The sequence below is a fragment of the Austrofundulus limnaeus genome, unplaced genomic scaffold (genome assembly GCF_001266775.1).
Source record: "Austrofundulus limnaeus strain Quisiro unplaced genomic scaffold, Austrofundulus_limnaeus-1.0 Scaffold22, whole genome shotgun sequence".
NCBI classification, from domain to species: domain Eukaryota; kingdom Metazoa; phylum Chordata; class Actinopteri; order Cyprinodontiformes; family Rivulidae; genus Austrofundulus; species Austrofundulus limnaeus.
Window position 1 is genome coordinate 1,738,371 of NW_013952424.1, and position 23,142 is coordinate 1,761,512.

At 39.6% G+C, this 23,142-nt stretch overlaps 1 protein-coding gene across 3 annotated transcripts in view; it reads left to right on the plus strand.

The window, feature by feature from the left end:
* The window catches only part of hgfa (hepatocyte growth factor a), a 38,101-nt gene extending 17,713 nt beyond the window's left edge, over nucleotides 1-20,388 (plus strand). Inside the window, exons 1-18 of one of the 3 annotated variants that reach the window (XM_014004181.1) lie at nucleotides 151-473; nucleotides 4,944-5,109; nucleotides 5,276-5,388; nucleotides 5,932-6,046; nucleotides 10,693-10,835; nucleotides 11,016-11,136; nucleotides 11,593-11,711; nucleotides 13,951-14,122; nucleotides 14,275-14,426; nucleotides 15,302-15,395; nucleotides 16,446-16,585; nucleotides 17,504-17,536; nucleotides 17,772-17,880; nucleotides 17,979-18,053; nucleotides 18,315-18,452; nucleotides 18,695-18,801; nucleotides 18,932-19,065; nucleotides 19,157-20,388. In XM_014004181.1, the coding sequence (XP_013859635.1) occupies nucleotides 410-473; nucleotides 4,944-5,109; nucleotides 5,276-5,388; nucleotides 5,932-6,046; nucleotides 10,693-10,835; nucleotides 11,016-11,136; nucleotides 11,593-11,711; nucleotides 13,951-14,122; nucleotides 14,275-14,426; nucleotides 15,302-15,395; nucleotides 16,446-16,585; nucleotides 17,504-17,536; nucleotides 17,772-17,880; nucleotides 17,979-18,053; nucleotides 18,315-18,452; nucleotides 18,695-18,801; nucleotides 18,932-19,065; nucleotides 19,157-19,333 (2,172 nt within the window). In that variant the 5' untranslated portion in view covers nucleotides 151-409 and the 3' untranslated portion in view covers nucleotides 19,334-20,388. Of the gene's footprint in view, nucleotides 1-150; nucleotides 474-4,943; nucleotides 5,110-5,275; nucleotides 5,389-5,931; nucleotides 6,047-10,692; nucleotides 10,836-11,015; nucleotides 11,137-11,592; nucleotides 11,712-13,950; nucleotides 14,123-14,274; nucleotides 14,427-15,301; nucleotides 15,396-16,445; nucleotides 16,586-17,503; nucleotides 17,537-17,771; nucleotides 17,881-17,978; nucleotides 18,054-18,314; nucleotides 18,453-18,694; nucleotides 18,802-18,931; nucleotides 19,066-19,156 lie in introns of those variants that run through there. The other 2 variants (XM_014004182.1, XM_014004183.1) reach the window with 2 other exon arrangements.
* Nucleotides 20,389-23,142: the final 2,754 nt, after the last annotated feature.

Here is a 23,142-nt window from a genome sequence, read left to right on the forward strand (position 1 = left end):
TGTGTGTGTGTGTGTGTGTGTGTGTGTGTGTGTGTGTGTGTGTGTGTGTGTGTGTGTGTGTGTGTTAGATTTTAACCTGGCAATTTTTGTGAAAAATTAACCATTCCTTTATCTGCGTGCATTATTTTGAAAAGAACAACCGGAAGTTGTGCGGTTTGCTCCTCTGAACTTGACACCAGTGGGAAGAGCGGCGCTGTTTGAAGATGTTCGTGGAGGTGGGTCGAGGCGGGGGGACAAAGTTTTGGTAAAAAGGGGGTTGAACCGAGGACGCGTGTGGTTTCTCGTGGAAAGTGGCCTCTGTGTGTGAAGAAGCTGAGTCTTCAACAGAACCAGCAGCCTCTCTCTGGACTTTAAACCCAAGCAGCGCGTGTCCGTCCGGTTCTAACCTGTCCCACATCTTCACCCGACCATGAGGACAAACGTGTGGATTTACCAAACTTTGCTGTGTGTCCTTGTGGCTGCCGTGGACACAGGTAAGAATGTAAACACCTGGGTTATAAGTAAATGTTAAGCTTTAGTCCGTAAGCTTAAGAAACGAAAGAAAATGGACAAATTAATCTCATTTTTCTTTTCATTTATTTTGACATTCATATTTTGACAAGGTCACTTACAATTAAGGGTTATAATAAGCTGCTATAAATGACACTGCAAAACATCAACTTGATATCAACACCTTTTCAATCTTCCTAACTTTGAATGAATTTTATTTACAATTCTTGCCTTGCTCTTATGACGTGAAATGAAATGTTAATACAAATATGTTGTTGCAAAAAATATGATTTTTCAAATTAAAATGAGCAAATCTCCACTATTCAAATATTTAAAAGTCAGGATTAAATATAACTACAAACTTAATAATGCAAAATAAGAGTTTCTCTTACAGGAAAATGCTCTAAGTTCACTTTTTACAGTTTTGTCACATATTTAAGTTTGCTAAAAGCATCAGATTTATAAAGTCTGGATCATCTAAGGGCTTTCACACAGCTCTGTCCAGCTGACATGTCCCACAGTTTCCACTTTTAATGGATAGACATAATTTGGCTGAACGATTTTAATCTGCTGATATTAATCTTTTTTTAAAAATAGGCAGTCAGCCATGCATGTGCATAAATCAATTGTCAGGTAGGGAAATGAGCATACAGCAACAACTACAACCATCCTGTGCCCACAATTTATTAACTTTTTTTTTTTGCAAGGATGTTTATCCATATATAAAGTGTATCGCTTCATTATGTTTTGTCAAATAAAAATACATATTACCTATGAATTTAAAGCATCTGTGGTAAATACCGCCCCTTGGCTGGTTTGATTTCTTAAGATTAGGATTGGTTGCAGAAAATCCCATCATTCGAGCTCTGACTGAGCCAGAGGTGCGAAAAGGAAAAGTATTTGGGTTCCTCTCCTGTTAAAGGGATAGCAAAAGTTGAGACTGAGACAGAAGAAAGAGCAAGAAGTGTGTGTGTTTGTGCAAGTGCAAGGTGGGTGGGTTCACATCTGGTCCGTTTTGCACCTACAACCAGATGTGATGTCCCCCTAATTCCTCAGACACATTTAACCTGCTACTTTCCTGTTGATCCCACAACACAGTTGTTCTCCCCCCGATATCAAAAACCTAATATTTAGCGCAGTCACTGATATTACCCTGAAATGCATGACTAAAACACGTCAGGGTGTCGTCAGATGTCTTCCTCAGCTAAAAACTGAAAGTGTTCACGGGTCAGGTCCCCCCACCTCTTCCTATCTACAATCTCAACCTAAACTCCAACCTGTTCTTCTTAATACATATGCCACTTCTCATTAAATGTCGTCTATCTTCCCTCCCCCCACCCCCCGAGCACCTTTTATCGTCCTCCTCGTGCTTCGGCAAACGCTCAGATATTTCGGAGATAGCAGAGGTCTGAGTGCAAGGAGAGGAAGAGACTAAGTGAAATCTAATTGAGCGGCCTGGCCAGACATCAGGGCTGGAACAACACCGTGATGACTGCCAGATGTGGTCCAGTGGAGCCCAAACATTAATAACACGTCCTCCCCGAAAACCATTCTCGACCACGACAAGCTTCTAAACGATCCACAGTTTACAATATCCTAAGTACACACCCGACGTCTCGTGTTGGCTCTTGGCAGAGGGGCATGCGGTTGTAACTCAGTAGCAAAAAGACCGTCCTGAGTGATTTATATTGCACTTGCCAGTAATTATAAACTTTAAACGGCTGGTGTAGCCTTAAAAATCTACAGTTACAGTAGCACACTATCTTGCTGAACGAAGAGCCCCCAACGTTTGGCCTAAAATATGATTTTGTCCTGTTTTTGAACCCTCTGTGATCCCATTGTGCCACATTTTTTTTGCGATGTTAAAACTCTTTTGATGTGCTTCCTCCAAAGAAATGGCTCTTGACAAAACTCCTATAAATAATTCAAGGATGAATGATTTACAACGTGTCCATTTGCGCTGCTGACAGTTTGACAGCTCATTTTTACCGTACGTTAGCATGTGTTTGGTTTCCACTGGCTGAAGGACTATACATTAAACATGACACGTAAAACGGATTGTTTATTAGGAATTCCAATTGTTTTTAAAGTTTTCCTTGGAAGCAGGACGGCTAAGTGAGAAAAGGTCATTCTTATTTCTTAATAAAATAAAAAGAAACGAACCCAAATTCCTGGTTGTTAAACAGCAAGACTCAGAATAAGTTTTGAACGTTTTTTACAGGATCATGAATGCTCATGAACTCTATAGGAATTATGAGAACTATTTATCTGTAAACTTAAAACTAGATCATTACAAATACCACAAAGTGGTAAAAGTGGTTTAAAGGAAGATTTTAGATGTTTTTAAAAAGTAATAAAATGAAAACTTCTGATGAGAGTCTGAAGCTGAGCACCACATTATATCAGCCTGTTGTCTGTTCCTTTGTCATCCCTGCCCAACATTTTTAGTTACTTTGGTTCAAAGCAGAACTGCTTTAAGAGTTTTCCTTTCTCTTTGCCTCTCTTCTATAAAACGTGGCCAGCTGTGTGTAGTCTCTCCCATCTCACCTGCTGAAGCTTGTAACTTTAGAGTAGTCACAGGTGTTGTGATCTTCTCCTTGCAAGGCCACTCAGTTTGTGAGGACTGCTTGCTCTTGGTAGACTTACACATCCCATATGTGGGTTTAATAGATGATGATGTATTCTATTCTGGATACACAATTTGGCCCAGACGATTAGATGTACAAACAATGACCTGCCCATTGCAGTTGGATTTTCATGATGCGTGCTTCAATATAGGTCAGGCTGTGTTCTTCTAGAACAATGATGTTGGGGCGGTAGTCTTCCAAATGGTTGCATTCGTGACTTTATTTGACARTAGTTACCACCATGGCCCTGTGATGGACTTGCGACCTGTCCAGGGTGTACCCTGCCCATCGCACTGTGACTGCTGGATATGGGCACCAGTGACCCACGCAACCCTGAAAAGGAAGAAGCGTGTACAGAAAATGGATGGATGGATGGATAGTTACCACCATGCAATCACTGGCAAACTGTAGAATTTTTTATAATTCTAACACAGAGGAGCCCAAAGTGGGGCCCGCGGGCCAAATGTGGCCCCCCAAGCCATTTGATTTGGCCCACCAGCAGTTGACATTGTTACTAGGTTGTAACCTGTCGTCCTATGTAGAAAAAGTTTTTCCACTTTGTCATTTCATCCATTGGCTCATTGACTATAAGGGGCTGTGGTACAGATAGTTTTCACTYATGGTTCTGACTTTATCTTTGATGTATTAAGATTAAATACGAAATGTGTAGATTTGCACACTTTATAAGGCCAGAAAAACTCATATTTTATCAATTTATGGAATTTCCCATGAGCCTTTGCTACTTGAGGATATGGCAGACTTTCTCCAAGTACCCAGACTAAAAACAAAAGGTTTACCACAGGCTACCACACTGGCTGCTAGCTTAATCATTACAAAATAAAAGACTTTACTAAAATAGTATTTGTATTTCATATATTATATTACTGCATTTGACCCGCAGCCCCGGATAGATTCTCATTTTGGCCCTCTTGGGGAAAATGTTTGGGCGCCCCTGTTCTAACTAACCCTGTCACAATAGCAAATTTTGTTGGACGATAAATTGTCTCAGAAATTATTGCGATAAACGATAATATTACACAAAAGGTAATGATCCTCTCCAATCCCCGTGTTTACAAAGCTTATGGAAGTTTAGGAAATTTACATATGTTAAAAAAAGTTACGAACTGACCTAGGGATGCACGAATATGAAAATTTCAGCTGATTTTGATACCCATTATTATTATTATTATTATTATTATTATTATTATTATTATTATTATTATTGTTGTTATGGTCGTTAACCAATATTTATGAAATTACACAAACACAAATTATTTATATACATATACGCACAAATACACTTGTCTTTTTTCAATACATTCAAAAACACCATGACTCTCTACATCAGTTATTCCTAGCTGTGCAGAGTCACTAACACTATCATGATCAAACAAATACCACTCGACCAACCATCTCCCCTCCCAAAACAGAAACACAAAGCTAAAACATGGGAAGTCCTTATCAGATGTTATTATTGCTCCAGGTTTACATATCGGAACAAAACAATATTCTAAAAAATGATCAGTATCGGCCGATACCACAGTTAATGCTGATATATTGTGCAACCCTAAACCGACCTGGACTGGAGTTTGGGAAAGCAACACACAACAACTGCTGAAGCTCACTCCTCCCTACACTACACTAAGGAGTAGAAAACAGGGCATTAGAAAGAAAACAAACCATTAGTTGATTTATTGCTCGTCATGGCAGGCCTCATTCTAACTACTGCAGACTTGATCCTGACTGGTAGAGTCCAGATCATAAATGCAAATTGGATGGTCTTATTCAAACCACATGTGAGATGAACTGTGTCTTTCTGTGTTGCAGGTTGCTGTCAAAAACCTCGTCGTCACTTCTTACAGAAGTACGAAAAGACTGAAAGCCACATACTGGTTTGCATGGACTGCCCTCTGACGCCGCTGATACAAAAGAGCCGCTCGCAGGAACACTGCGCCCGAAAGTGCTCGAAGCTGAAAAAGAAATTCAGCTGCAGGTGAGTCACAGTTCTCTGAAGTCCGTAGGTTTCCCCGTAGCGGCGTCCACACCCCCCCCTCCCCCCCCTCACTCCTCCTCGCCTTCTGCGTGTCTCATACTATTTACATATTCTTGTTGTTTATCATTTGGTCATCTTTCTTCGACTTCCCGTGCGCTCCTGGCAGGGCTTTCAACTTTCAAAGGCACAACAGGAAATGCCACTTGCTTCCTTTTGACCGGTTCACCCACGGTGTGCAGAAGCAGGCCAACATCAACTTCACTTTGTACGAAAAAAAAGGTAAATGTTCCCGTTTTTTGAAGGCTTTTGTGCATTATAGGATTCACACAGACGAGCTGTTTGTGGTAAGAGTACTTGAATGTTGGCTCGCTTTTCTTCAAAGGTCTTTGGTTCATCTGTTTACATAAAAGAGCCAAACCTCCTCACGCCCTGCTGTTTAATCGCTCTGGTTAAGAGAGTCGCTGCTTAAACTTGTAGCAGACTTAAGGAGTGTACACAAAAAAAAAAAAAATCATTGTTTACAGCCAAAGTGCAAGAGTTTTCCTCAAGCGCTTGCTGTGGAATCTAGCACTTTAGAATTTGCTGCAAAATTTATGAACGCTCCCCTCTGTGACATTTAACGAACTTCACGAACTTGTCTGTTTTGGGAAGAACATGTAAGCTGTTGGAAACTCTTCTTGACCATACTTGGGCAACTTACACTTGAAGTGGTCAAGGCAAAGCAAACTTTAATTACTGTGTAAACTGGCACAGAGTGAGGACACATGGATGGTTGTTTTCAGATGTTCTTTTATTTTATTATTATTCTGCTTTTGCACTCAGATTATATAAGGGAGTGCATCTCTGACACCAAGGACAACTACAGAGGGAGGAGATCTTGGACAAAATCAAACATCACTTGCCAAGCCTGGTCTGAAAATAACATCAACGAGCACACGTAAGTGATGCTTTTTTACTAACGGGTCATGGAGAGCATTATTTTTTAGTTTATTGTAAAGTTGTAAAAAAGGACTCACAGTCTTATAAAGTTACAAACACATATTTTGTTAATCTTTTAGCTCTTATTGTATACGTTGGGGATAACGTTCGGCTAATACCACACTGAATTTTAGCTCAATACCTCTACAACAGACCGACTTATAGTTGTTTTTTGTATTTGCTACGTTTAATTAGCTGTGGCTCATCTTGAATTGGATTAACCACAAACAGTAATCAGTTGTAGATAATTCAGTGTTCACGTTATGGCTTTTTTTAATCCATCCGCTTGTTCATGAGATATTTTGCTAACAGACAAATTAAACATTGGGTGATAAAGATCAACTCCACAAAGTCACTTGTCACGGTCAAGTTGGAGTGACTTGCTAAAAAAAAAAAGTCTTCCCAGCAGTTGTGTTCACACAGAACGTGTTAATCATTCACTTCCTCTTGTTAAATTCCTCCAGATTTCAACCCAAACTCTTCAAAGCTCATATCTTCTTCATGCTTCCACTTTCTTTTTATTCTTTATTTATTTATTTGTTATTTTTTTCTTCCAGGATTCTCTTTTTCTGTGCGCCTGAAGCTGAACAGACCTCAGCGTTTGATTTATAGTTGCTCGGTTCATCCCCTCCCACCTCGGGGGTTAAGGGAAGGTGGAGGCTCAGAGACAGTTGAACGTTTATCCAGAGTTAAGTCAGATTTCTTTCAACACATGCAGGGATGTCCTCCCCAATTTTATTTTTTTTACCCCCTCCTGCACTGGAGTCCATCAGGTGTATCCCTAAGATGTTTTCTCTCAGCTTGATCAGTGGATCTTTGCCAGCATCTCATTAGCACTGCTCATTAGTTACAAGATATTTTACCCATAGCAGGGGAGGGGGGAGTTGGGTGGGAGAGGGAGGAATAATAGTTTTGAAGAGGTGCAGAGTGAAAAATGGAAGGGAAGACAGAACAAAATAAAGGCGCAAAGATTTATAGGCTGAAGTCATGTTTTGTCTGATGTCCAGCAAGGTTCACTGAGAGAAAACTGCAGGTTAACCAATCCCTTCCAATTAAAGCAGACCACAGTGTCGGTCCTCGCCTCTCACGCTCTGCTCCAGAACTGTCATCACTTTCCAGGAGCCGCGGTTAGCRCTCCTTTGTCATCGTTTATTTGACACATGGTCCCAATACTCTTCGCGAATGGAACAGAGCTTCTATCATCTTTAGCTGTCAGCATCTTTAAAACTTTTCAAAGGGGCTGAAACTGAAGGAGGATTAAGGGAGTTATGTAACGCCGAAGCGTCCCGCTGTGTGAGAATTAGCACCACAATGGACCATTTGAGGTTCAGGTAACTATTATTTTCACGCTCGGCTGATCCCCCCYGCGGGGGCAGGAGGGGTTTCTCAGGAGGTTCCCATCCAGGAGCGGGATTTCCACCTGTTGTTGTTTCTGTTTGTGGGATCAACCAGGCTTCAGACAGAAGTGATTCCCAGACAAACATGCAGAACAAAGCCTTAGTATACGCACATTACAACCAGTTACTAAGGACATGTACCTCAGCAGGTTTGATTCGGCTTAAACCTGGATTTTACATTGAATCCTGGATTATTTGATTTGAATGTGAAATATGTTGTTTTTTATATTATTTAAATCTTTGTAAACATAATTTTAAGGAAGGTAATGATTTGTGGCTGTCTGATCCTCTGTATTTTTTGGGCACCGACAGATTCTTTAAGGTGTACGGCATGTAGTTTGAGTTAACTGAAACCAAGTGAAGCTAAATATTTCCAAGTGGATAAAAAATGTAGCTTCTTGCCCAACATGTTTTAAAAAGAAAACTTGTTCTTTTTAGCACACAGGGCATTTTTGTACTTGTTCTTGCAAAAATCATCAATCAATCATATGATGCCTTGGAAGCACCGACTTTCCTGAAACGCCTGGTTTAGAGTCTTTTTTATTTTATTTTGTTCTCAACAGCAGCGGGACACATTTTGGCAAAGTGCTTTCTCAACGCTAAAACAAAAACTGAGCAGCTGCATTGACATTTGCAATTTATTACCCATCAGTTGCCTGAAACAATTCAGGTTTTTCTTTTTTTTTTTTATTATTAATTTTTGAAGGGCCTTGAAAGGACAGCAGTTAAAATGGACAGATGGAAAACAAAAAGAGGGATTGCAGCTTAATGCAAAATGAAAAAGAACATGTTTTTACAGCATTAAATATTGCAAGTCCAACCAAAGAATGAAGAAAGWTCCTGAGAATGTTTAGGTTATATAATAAATCAAGATCCATAGTCCTTTATTTCTGAACACTTTACATCTTTGGATGTTGCCGCGTTCAGGCTTGATGTTTCATCCACCAGATGCATTCAGTGCAGCTACTTCAGGGCCAGATTTCAGCCTCACTGATATCCAATATCCAGCCGATGCGTGTAGTCRGCTCAGAGGAGGAAGCATGTGTGCGCAGTGTCGGCCCGCGCTCAGACGGGACCAGACTCTGGCAGGAAGAAGGAAAACTGGCCAACATCTGTTAGCACAACATCATTACAGCTAACGTGCTCCCATGCTGCAGGCTTTTTCACAGTCTTACCACATGCAACTTTTTTCTTTCTTTTTTTTGAAAGTGAGGAAACTTGTCGATCCATTTGTAAATGAAGAATACCACATTTATGATAAAGACCTACAAGAGCTTGTGACTTACATACAACAGATGTGGTCTTTGGCCCGAAACACAGATCTGTTTTGGAACAAATGTTTTCTTTTAGTTTTGTGCGTAAATGAAACATTTCTGTTGTTTTTAGGTATATAGGTACAACTAAGTGCTTCGTACTTTTTTTTTTCCTTGGCAATCTCCTTTTTTGATTTTTGTTTAAATGACTGAATAATGATGTGTGCTGTTGTAGAAACCTTGCATGTCACAAACAAGGCTGGAGTGAATTATCAGAAAGAGAGGATGATTCATTTTTACTTTGTACTTTTGCTCATCTTTTTGCTCCTTCTTCATCTTTATTACCGTATTTAGTAATTTTCTTGCCTTTTTTAGCCTTTTTGTGATGATTCATATCAGTGTATTTATATAGCACCAGTTAAAAAACACTATACAATTACAACAGAAATAATTGGAAATACAAACATGTAGCGTAGATAGAAACTGTAAGTTGGTTCTGCAAAAGAGGAGCGTTACATTTTACTTTTAGAAGCTCTAGAAACCACAAGTGAAAATATTGGAGTCCTTCGATGTGGTTGATTATAATATTCTACTGGTTATGTATAAGGCCCACAAAAACACATTACCTTTAAACATACAAGTAAATTTTGTTAAGAGAAAGAGTTGTTATAACCTTAAAGGGACAGCGATATTTGTAAAAACCCAAATTTAGAACTAGTTTGAAGGAGCGGTGTAATTTAATTCAAGGAATAAAACTATGGAATAATTTGGGGAGTGATGTAAAAAATGCAAGATCATTGTGTACATTTAAGAAAATGATAAAAGTTGGATTGTTAAAGAAATATGAAACTGTATAAGGTGTATCTATATAAATTGTTGTTCTAGAGGGATTAGATGTTCTTTTCTTTTGTTTTGTTAATAACAGATTTTTTTGTTATATGAACTTATTCTTGGGGGGGAAAGGAGCAGATATTATAAGATATTTTTCTTCTCTGTTGCCTTTCGTTTCATTTTATTTGTGATTTTGATATACATATTTTTTTCTCATTTTTTATATTTTTCTTTTTATTGGAAAAAAACAAGGTAGTGAACCTTCAATCTGAGAGTGAGGTGCTCTGTTAGGAAACTATAAAACAATATGACTTAATATAAAATTGGTTGTTGAGAACTTTGGATGTTAGATTTAAGATTTTTAAATTCCATTCTGAATCTATCAGTTCGGCAATAAARAGAAGCTAAAATTGCAGCTAAAACTGTCACTCATCCACGACACTGTCCCGGAGTGTGTCATGGATCAGCAGGTGCTGACGGACCAAGTTTTCATCATCCTGCCGTGACAAAAGACAAATTTCGCACACTGTCCATTTAGCAAGGGGATCCTTTACTGATCCCCTTTTGTTACGCCCCATTTGCTTGGACCAGCTAGGTTCTATTTCTAATGGTGGGGGGAAGGGGGTTCACGCTATAGTGGCATAGCAGTCGACAGAGAAGGATTAGGTTAAAATGGGTTTCCAAGACTGCCAGCAGAGGGGCTGCTTGGGTTACTTCAAGTTTCCCGTAGCATTAGTTCTGTGCTGTTGGTGATTACTCTGCTGTGACAGTTGGGTTGCTTCACATTAAAGGGGCCATGGCTGGATTTAGGAATGTGATCAGGCAGAGAGGTGAGTCAGATCTGTGACTTACTTTGCATACGATTGCCACAATAGAACATTCCAGATGTGAATAAATTGGCACTTGAATTTCACAGAGTGAGGCTTACATCTTCATTAAGTTTCCTTTTAATTTATTTGGCTTGTTCTAGAGAGCGCATGCAGGCCAATATGATACTAAAAACATGGTTGGAATAGCCAAGTGTGCAAGTCTTCCTGCAAATTTATTTATACGGCTTAAAGTATCAGTTAACCCTGTCAGTAATGTCTGTCTGTTCCCCCCGTGCCCCCTCTCCTCCCTTTCAGGTTTTATCCAGACAGGTATCCAACGCAAGACCTGAGGGAAAACTTCTGTCGGAATCCCAACAACGACCCCGGTGGTCCGTGGTGCTACACCACAGACCCCAACGTGCGAGCCGAAGACTGTGGCGTACCGCTGTGTTCGCAGGGTGAGACTAAATATTCTCTGTGGGCAACGTGGGTCTGCTAAAATAAATCCTAAAGTGAGAAAGTGCTTGGGGGGTTTAATCAGTGTTTATGTGGTTTATTTCTTGTTGAAAGTTTGTTTACATTCCCAAGAGGAAGAAGAGGGAGAAAAGTTTTGGTAATTGTTGTTTCTGTGTTGGCAGAGGTCTGTATGACATGCAACGGAGAGGATTATCGAGGCAAAGTGGATCGTACAGAAAGCGGCAAGGAGTGTCAGAGATGGGACTCGCAAAAGCCTCACAAGCACAACTTCCAGCCTAAAATGTAAGCTGAAACCCATCAGTGCATGCTCGTGACAGATGATTGAATAAATAAAATTCCTTGAAGGAATGCATATCACCCACTGCCTTCCATGGCAGAAATTTAGACTGAGATCATCTTATAATGAGAAATGTTTTGGTCAAACCTTAAAACTATTGTTTTGCACGACCTAATGCAGTGTTACAAGATGTCATTTTCAATCTCAGAGTATGTTCTGAATAACTTATGGCTACAACCATGTCCGATTTTACCTTAGTGTCTATAAAATTGACCAAGTTGTACACACTTTTGTTTTGGCTTATATCAGTTATATATGATTAATTTTCTGAAATCCATCCAGTGGGTCTTGAGATCTTTTGCTAACATCCAGATGCACACAGCAGGTGATAAAGACACTAATGCTTGAGAATCTGTCACCAGTTATGATTGTCCTTCTTCTCTTTCTCTCTGTCTTGTCAGGCATCGGGATAAAGACTTAAAGGACAACTATTGCCGTAACCCAGATAATCGTCTACGACCCTGGTGCTTCACCATGGACCCGCAAACTCCGTGGGAGTACTGTAACATCGCTGTGTGCAGTAAGGGCTCATTTTAATTCCAAAACTCCAAATCTGAAGCTGGATAATCTGGTAACAGAGTCTTTAAAGAAGTTAAAAGACCAAATAATCAATTTGCTCTAATTCAGGATTCTCATAACTTTGAAATACACTTCGGAAGTAGATATTGTCTTCGTATCTTTCATGTGATGTTTTGATTTGACTATTTCTACCTCGGCAAGCAAAAGGAAAAATATTATGAAGGAAATCTTCAGACTTCAGGTGTGAATGAATGGCTAGAAAGTGGAGATTATCCATAGATATCCTTCACACAGGTACTGAAAGGTTCGGTAGCTGCTGAAATCAGAAGGTATAGAGACAAATCAATGTGCAAGGAGGAAAACGATTGCAGATGCTTCCTTGCAGGGCTCAGTGGGTCAGTAAATGGTGTGATGAACATGAAAATGATTTAAATCAGATGCTGTGRCCCTCACAGATACTAGATCTCAACGTCAGAGCAGCCCAGTTCAGCACTGGTTGTTTGCTGAATTATGCAAGGCCTTCCCTAAAAATGACATCTAAGAAGCTCTAATTATTGTGTTGAATGGAAAGAAAAACGATTGGAGATCAAAAGGAGTGTAGGTCATTGGAAAGTTTGTTCATTACTTTGTCACAGTACACTGAAATATACTGTAAGCACACCCACAAACACAGAGCATCTTTCTTTTTCTCCCCTTTCTTCCTYCGTCAAACACAAACTGCACTTTTACAGTACAGCCTATGATTAATGGTGAGGGTGGAGGTTCTGCATTTGTCCAGATGTGTGCATCCCTTAATGCCTGCCCTCTGAAAGATAAAAACCACTGACCTGTGCTACACGGCACACACAGACACTGGCATGTGTTACATCAAGCCAAGGAATCCCTCTTTTCTGCCCGCCGTTTGCTTTTTACCGCAAAACATTCTTTTTCCTCCTCCATCTTCTCCCGTCTCATTTGTCAAAGGCTAAAGAAACAGAGAGCAGAGATCTGCACGGAAGAAGCTGCTCGCTGCACCACTAAGAAGAATTCCATCTGAAAATGTTTGGAATAGTTTATTAGCCTTTGCAGAGGCACACAAACAGCTTAGCCTTAGAAATAGTAAAGACYCAAATCCTCCTTCAGTTTCTACGAAACTGCAGTGCACCTTTTCTGCCTTTAAGCATCTCCATTGATTAGACTACCTTAGAAAATGAAGAACACTTTCCATAGCTTGGCAGCCTCCTGTCATCTAAAGCTATTGATGATGAAATTCMCTGCCTCAGCTGTGTCGGTAGAGTTTTTCCTCAAGGCTAAAGAAAAGTGTCTTTGAAAGCTACGAGCTTGAGGCAAAGACCAAAATCCTGGTCTACAAAGTAGTGCTCTTCTCTTCTACTCTTCTGTATGCCTCAGAAACCTGATCCTGATATAGCAGGCGCTTAAAAGAATTTGAGGCGTATTATCAGCAATGCCTTTGAAAAATCCTTAGGATAGTTTGGGAGGATTGGCGCATTGACCACCACACTTTGGAGGAGGCTAACATCTTTACACACTGTCACTACTGCAAAAACTCCAGCTTAGYTGGACTGGTCATGTTGGCTGACTCATGCGTCCCAATGCAAGCCCTAGTTGGCCAAAAGACAAAAACACATAACATCAAAAGGTGACATATAAGAAAGAAGTTGCTAAAAACAGGGTTATGCACGGGTACTGCAATGTATGAAGTTCTCTGTACTGTTCAAAAAACTACTGGATGGATTTAACACTCAAAGTAACCTCTAGATGTACACTTACAGCTGACTCATCTTCAACACATACGCTGAGAGCTAACTCATCATAGCTAATTGCAAACTTTTGCATAAGATTGTGCAAGGTCTGACCACGTGTCTATTACTCCATCTCTTTTCATCATGAAATGATCCTAAAACTCTTGACATGAAAAGGTGGCGGGTGATACGCATTCCTTCAAGATTTTTTTTTTAAATCTAACCCTTTTTGTTGTAGGCAAGTTAAATAACTTGTGGAAAATCCCTGTGTGCAAGAATGTGTGGCACCGGTGTTATGAGTACACAGAGTTTCCTATCGTGTTAGCAGCACAGGGGGTGCCGAGCCACTGTTTTTGATCATCTGTCTCTAGGTTAAACATGACACATTCTTCTGGGGATTAACATCTCCCTCCCTCATTCCTGCATTCAGTTTTTGCTAGCGACTTCCTTCTCATGCCTCTGCTTCAACAACAACATTTCTCCCCCCCCTCCGTGCAGACTCAGACACCAGCGAGGACTCTGATGTCAACACAACAACGTCCTGCATCCAAGGAGAGGGTGCTAATTACAGAGGAACAATGAATGTGACTCCGGAGGGTGTGACGTGTCAGCACTGGGACTCCCAGTTCCCCCATAACCACTCTTTTCTTCCTGAGAAGTTCAAATGCAAGTGAGTGATGCTTGYTTTTGTGGTTACTGACTTGCCCAGGAGATAATTTGTTTGTTCTGCGCATTTTACAGTCCAAATAAAGACAAGCGATGACATTACAAGGGTTTTGTTTGCAAACAGTACATCTATCAGCACGATCATTTAAATTTTAGCTTTTGTGTGTGTTCTAGAGACCTCCAGAAGAATTACTGCCGCAACCCAGATGGTACAGATTACCCATGGTGCTTCACGACAGACCCCAATATGAGGATAGCCAAGTGCACACACATCCCCAAATGTGATGCAGAGGACTCACAAGAAATGGGTGATTTGATCTAAAACTTAATTTTCATTTAGATATTTCAGGAAATGCCTAAAAAGGAGAATGAAATATTATTTTAGGTTGGGGAGCAGTTTCTTTTTTACATCTTTGCCTAAATGTAAGATAAACAATCTTAAAGACAACCAATAAAAACAAATACGAAAAAAATGTGTTATTTAAACCAAATTGCTTGTTTTTCCTTTAGAACTGTGTTTATTCTAAAATGATTGTATTTTCGATTCAAACCATCAAATTAAAATGAAACAAATTCCAAAGTGTCACAAATGTGCAATCCACCAGAGCCTTCCTGTGTGAAGTCAACAAATGACAAGCATCTCGTGAAGTACTGTATCTAGAAATTACTATGTTGTTGTATTTTTTAAAGCACAATTCAAATACTGAAGTGCAGATGTCTGCAGAGACATGTCATGCCTTTGCAAAGTGCAATTACACAGACATTTCTATATTGCTCTCATAGGACTGAACCACTTGGCAAAGAGCTGCCCAATGAATTCCACATAAACACAAAAGGCTTTGGCAACAGAGCTCGCTGTCAATTCTCATGTTTCTCTGCTTTACATTTCAGGAGACCACACATGTCTGTTACTGCAGGCCGTCTGCTCGTACAGTTTAAGAATGAACATATATTTAAGAACCATCCGTTACACACAGTGTCATCAACTCGACTGATTCAAACCAAAAGGAAAACACACAGCCACATTTTTAGTTTCTTTCTGCGAGTGCCAGATTGTGTATTTAAGCATGCCTACTCACTGTAAGCATTCAGGTGTTTGAGGAACTGCTAAGCTCAGTTATCTTTGGCACCTGTGGGAATGTTTGACAAGGTTTTTCAAAAATATCTTTTCACTTTTTCCCAGAATGTTATGAAGACAATGGAGAGTTGTACCGGGGCTCGTTATCCATAACTCGGTCAGGGATTCCCTGTGCAAACTGGTCACATCACATAAACAGGTACAAAGTAAAGTRCACTCAAAAACCCTGAAGTGTTTTTTTTTTTCTAGAGAATTACACTTTTTTTCTGCTCAGTGGATAAGTGTTGACAGTTTAGCTCACGTTGCCTCATGAAAAGCCCTTTTATACTGATGAAGCTAAGCTGTGAAAACAAACAGTGAAAGGAAATCAGGGGTTCCTCAGGGGTCAATACCAAGCCCAGTTATTTTTCATCCGATGAGAGGGAACCCTTAGGTGTTCTCCAATCGACCCACCCTGACGGAGAAGTTGCCCACTCCAAAACTGTTACTTCATGCTAAATTCAGGCTGTTAGATTTAGTTAATTTAGAAGAATTTTAAAAGCCAGAATGGCACAGACAGATGGACGTGTTCCAGAGCTGACCCCTGACCCCAGGAAGTGCTTTCTGAGGAGAGCAGATCAAAGCCAATCAGCTCCCTCGCATAGACTGCAGCCAGTGAGTCTACCCTGCTCAAGGTTAAGGGTCATCCCAGGGAATACTGCCGAGAGCTACAGCTTGTTTAACAATCTCCTGGGAGGTGGAATTATCTTCACCCCCTGACAAATTGTTGCCCCTCGCTTGGCGTGATTTTTGCGCCTGTGTGTCCAAACTCCTACCCAGTAATTACTTTTCAGGGATACTTTGGATATTTGAGAAGATTGCATGTAATTCTTGCACAGCCGAGTTGCAGAAGGACTCACAATTTAGATGTGAATTCCTACCAATCGAGAGCACAACCAAATCGTTCCGTGGAGGATGTGGCTCCCGTTGGTCTGAGCCTGGCTGAATGCTTCGACTGCATACTTTCGTACTCCCTTGAGCACGCTTCTGAAAACTCTGTTTTCTTGTGTGCTCTGTGCAGCTGATGCAGGGAATTCATTGCACTGTAGGAAAGCCGGAGTCAGACTGTGCACATATATTATCATTACTTAAATTGTGAAGGACGACTCAGTGCACAGTATACACAAACTTGGTTGAGGATTTATGTTCTAAAACACTGTGCACAAAATAACAAACAGAATATGAGAATCTGTATTTGTGTGTTTTACAGTGAGGATTCTCACTCTACAGTGTCCCATGTAGGGCTGGAGATGAACTACTGCCGGAACCCAGATCGAGACAAACATGGCCCTTGGTGTTACACAAGTCCAAATAACCGCTTGGTCTGGGACTACTGCAAACTGAAGCAATGTGAGTGACTGGAAAAATATTTACCCTGTAAAACCCATCGCTGGAAGCAGAGAGCATTTGTGTTCACAAACGTAGCGAGGTACCATGAATCATGCACCTGCTGTTGTGCTTTCAGGTGGTCAGTAAATGTGCAGCAAGCTCAAACATTTAGCAGCTGTGGAAAACTGAACACATGGAGGCTCATGGTGGCACAAGCTTTACGTGTGTTGTTGGACAYATTTCGGTGCCAGAGATTTTTTTTTTCTGTCTTTATGCTAAGCTCTGCTACCTAGTTAAGTTTTAAAGCATTAAGTAGTTAACAGTTTTTACTGGCACTGTTAGATAATGTTTTATTTACACATTACTGTTGAAAAGTAGTACTATGTCATAGGCCATTTAAATGTGACTGACTAAAATAGTTTACTGTTGAGTGGGTATGGCACAACAATAAAACAATTTAGCTTTACAGCCTTTGATGACCTCAACAAAGTACAACAATAACAGATCTTCTCTGTCTTGCTTAGAGGCTTATGTGATCTGCTGTGGTTTTGTTCAATTGGCAGATAATGCACAATGCTCAAACAGCAAACAGATGCGGTACTCCACTGCCAGTATTATATTTGAAGAGAAGAAAAAAATCAAAACCACGCTGACTGCTGGACCCAACGTTTTCTTTGGCTGGTTCCAATTTTACTACACTGAAGAGCCTCTGCATAATGGTTTCTATAATGTAAAACATGTCCCGCATGAAGTTTTTAGGTCTTGAGCAAATTTATCTGTAGTGGCTGCTGTCAAAGCCTCAAATGATTCAGAAACAAAGTCCTTATAAAGTCTAAGAAATGTTGTTTGCTCCAGGGTTTTGTTTTGTTTGTGTGTCAGTCAGTTTCCTATTAATGTGAGGCCTAATCTTACAGTTGTGCTTTGCTTTGCTTTTATCAGGTGAATCAGCAACAGCTACTCCCCAACCAAACAGTAAGTATCCATTTTGCTTTTCTGGTTTTTACCAGATCAGTCCTCCTCCTCTTGCTATCTCTGATCTCCTTTGTTTTGTTTTTTTTTCTTTTCATATCAGATCCTTCTGTTGCCGTTTACCTGGCTAAAATCCTATTTAATGTTTGGCCTTTGAAGTAAAAAAAAAAAAATCAACATTTTTATCATTAAAATTGAATTTGTAACACAAGCTTTATCAAAATGTCTTCCTCTTCAGGTCTAGCCAGGCCCAAGATATCATGCTTCGTTCATATAAACACCAGAATAGTTGGAGGGCATCGGGTACGAGGTTCCGATGGCAGCTGGGTTGTAAGCATCCAAAGAGAGTAAGCGATTCTTTAAAAAAAAAATTAAAAAAAATTATTGTATCTATATTTATGATGACATTTGTGCTAACTAAAAATATCTTAACTTTTTTTTTTAGAAACGTTCATTTGTGTGGTGGCTCTCTGATTAGAGAGGATTGGGTTTTGACAGATCAGCAGTGCTTTACATCCTGGTAATTTTCCATCTTAATGGTTCTTTTTGTGTTTCTGAAGCATGTCTCTGTACAACTTGCATTCTCTTTATTTCTTTAAAGCATGCCCAGGTCTTTTTATATGTATTGTATACTTTGATAAGACATAAAGTGACTAATTGCATGCTAGTTAGTGTCATCCATAGAGTATTTCAAAGACTCGTGTTCTGCGTTGTGACTTACCTCATACATTAATGAATTAATTTGGCTTTTGAAAGTTGCGTCTCATTGTTGCGAATACAGCGTTCCAGATCTRAAGGACTACAGCGTGCAGGTCGGTCTACGTCATCTTAATGAGTCTTCGAAGCGTCCAAGATTGCGGATCTCTCGCCTAATCTGTGGCCCAGAGGGATCCAACCTAGTTATGTTGAAACTAGAAGAGTAAGTACCCAAATGCTTTCAAACTTTTTTCTCCCCATCAGTCTAAGTTCCTAGTGTTGGAGCACAAACTGTTCTACCAGATTAACTACTCTTAGTTATAGTTTTTGTTCTTTTTATTTAAAAAAAGACATTTTTAAGGATTTAGAGATCATGTTGCATTGATTTTACTTAATTAGAAGCAAAACAAAAGTGAATCTGTGAGTGTTTATACTTTTTTTTTTGGCCATAATTTTTTGTTCCAGCCCCGCCCCCGTGTCGGAGGGTGCCTCTACAATTCATCTTCCAGTAAAAGAATGTCACATCGCCGAAGGCACCAACTGCACCATGTATGGATGGGGGGAAACTAAAAGTACTGCCTTCTTCTACGCACAAGCCAAAAAAAAAAAACCCACTTTCTATGTTAAGAACTTTTCAGCTGAAAGTATTTTGGTGACTTTTAGCCCTTATGTTTTTATTTTTTTGTATTGTTCTCTGTTTAGACACGGGCCATGATGAAGCACTGAACACTGTCACCATGCCGATGGTCAACAATGACATGTGCTCACAAATGAAAGGGGATGCAGGGGACAGCAGAATATGTGCTGGTGGGAGGATAGGGGAAGGTGTGTGCGACGTAAGTATTATTTGTGCACATGCAGCTGGACTTGGCTATGTTTAAAGTGTAGCTCCAAAAAATTAACCCGGTGTCCATTGTTTTCTTGCAGAGAGACTATGGTGGTCCGTTGGTCTGCCAGGAGCACGAGCGCAAAGTTATCATTGGTGTGAGCATCCAAAGGACAAAATGTGCCGCGTCGCAGCCCGCCTTGTTTGTTAATGTTGCGTTTTATTCAGAGTGGATTTACAAAGTGTTTAAACTTTATCCTACTTTGGAGACGAACTGATGGTTTGGGCAGCAAAAAGTCTTAAAAAGAACAAATGCACAACATGCCAAAGAAGAGGTAACCAAGACCTTTTCCAGTTGGGAACTAATCTAAGTGGGAAATCCCTTTTGGGAGAATGGAGACTGGAGGACGTACCAAATGGAATCTTACCTCTTTAGGAATGAGATCTGTCTAGACTGCATCAACCAAAGTCTTGGGCACATGGATGGTGAACTACAGTGGTTTGACACGTTCAGAACTTCTGAAGCCATTTAAATGAAGATGATGGAGACGTTTGTGAATCAGTGTTATCTCCTGGAATGTACTTGAATCCAGTTCCAAAGAGACTACCAGTATTGCCTTTGAACTGGGATTTATTTTCATTTGTTTAGCTGGTCTACAAATTGTATTTTTACCTTTAATTAGATATGGAGAGAGAGGAAGAACTGTTATCTGCTCTAATGTTAAAAAATATCCACAAAATATAACCCTGAATGGGTCATTATAACATTTCTCTCCCGATGAGAAAATCAATTTGGAAAGCCACACCTGTCAGACTTTATGGTAAATATCTGGCGTCCAATTCATCAAATAATTGTAAAACACCTCAGTAGAAGATCAACAAACCTGGCTGTTCTAATTATGAGCTGTAACTATTAGTTTGCCTGAGAAAAAGTCTAAGCAGGACTGAGCGATCTGCTCCAAATCTGCTAATACTTGTAGCATGAGAGAGAAGAACCAAAAATAACATGGCTWTTCTGTCTCTATTTGGATGGAACTGTGGCCCCTGGTGGGCTATGTGTCGTCAGTAAAATATTTGATACGTTTTTTTTTTTTTATTTGGTTGTTACATGAAAGGTGACTAGATGTAAAAACTTGCAGCTCTGTTAATTTTCTGCTGCAGTGTGAGAGTTTATAGGTCTTATAGATCTGGAATATTGTTCCTAAAGTTAGATACACTCCTTTGTACTTCTGATTATGTGGAATATTTAAAATAATATTTGTAGCTTGTAGTAATTCCTATTTATTGTTTGAACTTTGCAGAAGAAATCGGTCAAAAAATGAATTCACAAGTCGATGGGAGTCTTCCACTGCAGTTTATAATCTGAGAGAAACTTCACAAACCTGTATGTAGATGTTTACTATTCTTATAAACTTTATAACGGAACAGGGAAATGCACCCATTTGGGAGTTGATGCTATGGCAGCAGTTTTCTTCAAAAACAGAAAATAAAATAGTTGGAATGCTATTTTAACTGTGCACTGATTATGAGCCTTTAGCTCTTTAGTCCAGAATTTATCTATAATTTAGTGTATTATTATGTTGGTAGCCACATGGTTAAAAAAATGAAAACTTTTCAGATCTAAGAGAATTGTTCTAGATAAGTGGTCCTAAATCCACTATCCTCCACGATTCTAATTTGAGTGAATGACTGATAAACAGGCTTCTGTAGAACTTGAAGACCTGCTGAACAGCAGGGAAACAAGTGAAACATTTAGGATGGTGTCCCYCAAGGACCAGGATTAGGTCCACTTTTTTAGTCAATACATGGAAGATAAAACGCTCAGGCATCTGGTTAGGAGGCCTCCTGGATGCCTCCCTGGTGAGGTGTTCCAGACACGTCCCGCTGGGAGGAGACCCAGAGGAAGACCCAGGACACGCTGGAGGGACTATGTTTCTCGGCTGGCCTGGGAACACCTTGGGATTCCCCCAAGAGGTGCTGGCCCAAGCGGCTGGGTAAAGGGAAGTCTGGGTCGCTCTGATTAGGCTGCTGCCGCCGCCGCGACCTGACCCTGGAGAAGCGGACAGACGAGATAAAACGATATAGTTCTGTGCTATCATAATTAAAGGGATGTTCCAGCCATTTTGAAGGCTTGAAAAGTACCAAAAACCTTAAGGTCTTACCTGTTTTAAATAGGTCTTTGAAAAGCATCAGTGTGGAGTAATAGTTTGGCACATGATGAGCTAAAAGCTAGTCCAAACCCTTTCAGGACCAAACTTCTCCAGTTTAAATGATTAACAATACTAGTCCATTTTAATTGTAAGAGCAAATTGTGGCTGCAGCACCTAGCAGTAGCACTAGCGATGTAGCCTGGGGAACTTTAAAACAAACTAAACAACCATGTAAGAGCCTGACAAAGAGTGTTCACACCAATGGCACATATAAAAATGAAGTAAAAGGGATTAAGGATGATCTCCCTCTAGTGGCTGGTTTCAGTACAGTTTAAGTACTCAATWTAAACAAATGAGCACTAGAAAATAAAAATACATTTTAGATCTTTTTTTTTTTCAGGTTATAATTTTTGTTGCCACATGCTTTTAGCTCGCTCCAAAAATATAAGGCAGCAAAAATGCTGACATTTTGTCTACAATTTATTTATAACATGAGTAAATGTTTTGTTTTACGAGCAATTTCTTCAGCTCATGGCTACACCTGAAAATAGCTGCTGTTGCTATTTGCTCTTGAAAATCTTCACAGAAATCATTTACTTGTGAGGTTTTTGTGGTCTAAAGGTTTGCGTTGCTCGCTGTGAAATTTAGAAAATGTCAGCCATGTTTGATGTTATCTCTATTTTTCCAACTCCCTGGCAAGTTGACAATCCTTCGTAACATTTCCACAGACCCTCATTTAAAAATGGCCAGGAAATCCCTGAAATTAGTATGAGTTAATTGCGAATTGAAAGTAACCTTGCACAGTTCACAGCTAAAGTGAACCCAAATGAAAATCAAAGGTGATAACTTTGTGGGAAATCAAGTAAATTTGTAAAGTTTGTTTTGTTTGAAATCGATCGTGCTCTGAAGGTTTTAAAGCTGTTATTTAATTACCCTTTATGTAATGTAAATAGCCTTGTGTAAATTGTATTTTTTTTTGTAAATATACATAAAAATTCAGCTGCTAATTTGTTTTATATTCATGATGTTTTTTATGAATTTTGTAACCTTTATACTATTCTTGTTTTAATAAACGATTACACCGAAATGTTTCTCTTAATGCAAAAAAAAAAATGTTTTCTTTCATGTAAAATGTGGACAAAAACAGGTTCTTCATTCAGGTTTTAAAAGTGTTGTAAAGAAGCAAGTCCTCGTGTGTGATGAATGATTTTTAGAGGCTAAAGCAGCAAGGGTTATCCATACAACCAGTTGAGAAGATAAATATGTACGTCTCCAGAAAACATTTGGATGATAAATGTGGACGTCGTCAGCTTAAGTGGGGATACAGTCCATGGTGGATGAGCTTTCCAGCAAACTTCTGGTTGCTCAATAGGAGATAAGTAATATTGTATTGCCCAGATGTAAGATCAATCTTTTGTGTTTGTTTTTGTTTTTTAGTGGCCAAGACAAACTTGGATCTTGGCATACGYTGCCTACGATGCCTTGTGAAAACATTCGTTCTGTTAAAATCTGAAGTGTGGCTCATGTTCAGCCTCCCGGGTCGATGCTAACCCTCAACTTTATACTTTACTAGCCTGGTGTGGTTCTTGGTCTTCATGATGCTGTTTGATTACCTCTCAAACCTCCACAGAACAGCTGGATTTATAATGAGATTAAATTATACATTGGTGGGCTCTGTTTGGTTGCTCTGGATTTTAGTTTGATGGGATAAAATTCATATACTGCGGGTAAAATAAGTATTGAACACGTCACCATTTTTCAAAGTAAATATATTACTAGAGGTGCTAATGACATGAAATTTTCACCAGATGTCGGTAACAACCCAAGTGATCCATACATACAAAGAAATCAAACCATACATATCCAGAAATGAAGTTTTTTTGTAATAATGTGGAATGGCACAGGGAAAAAATATTGAACATGCTTACTGAAATTTA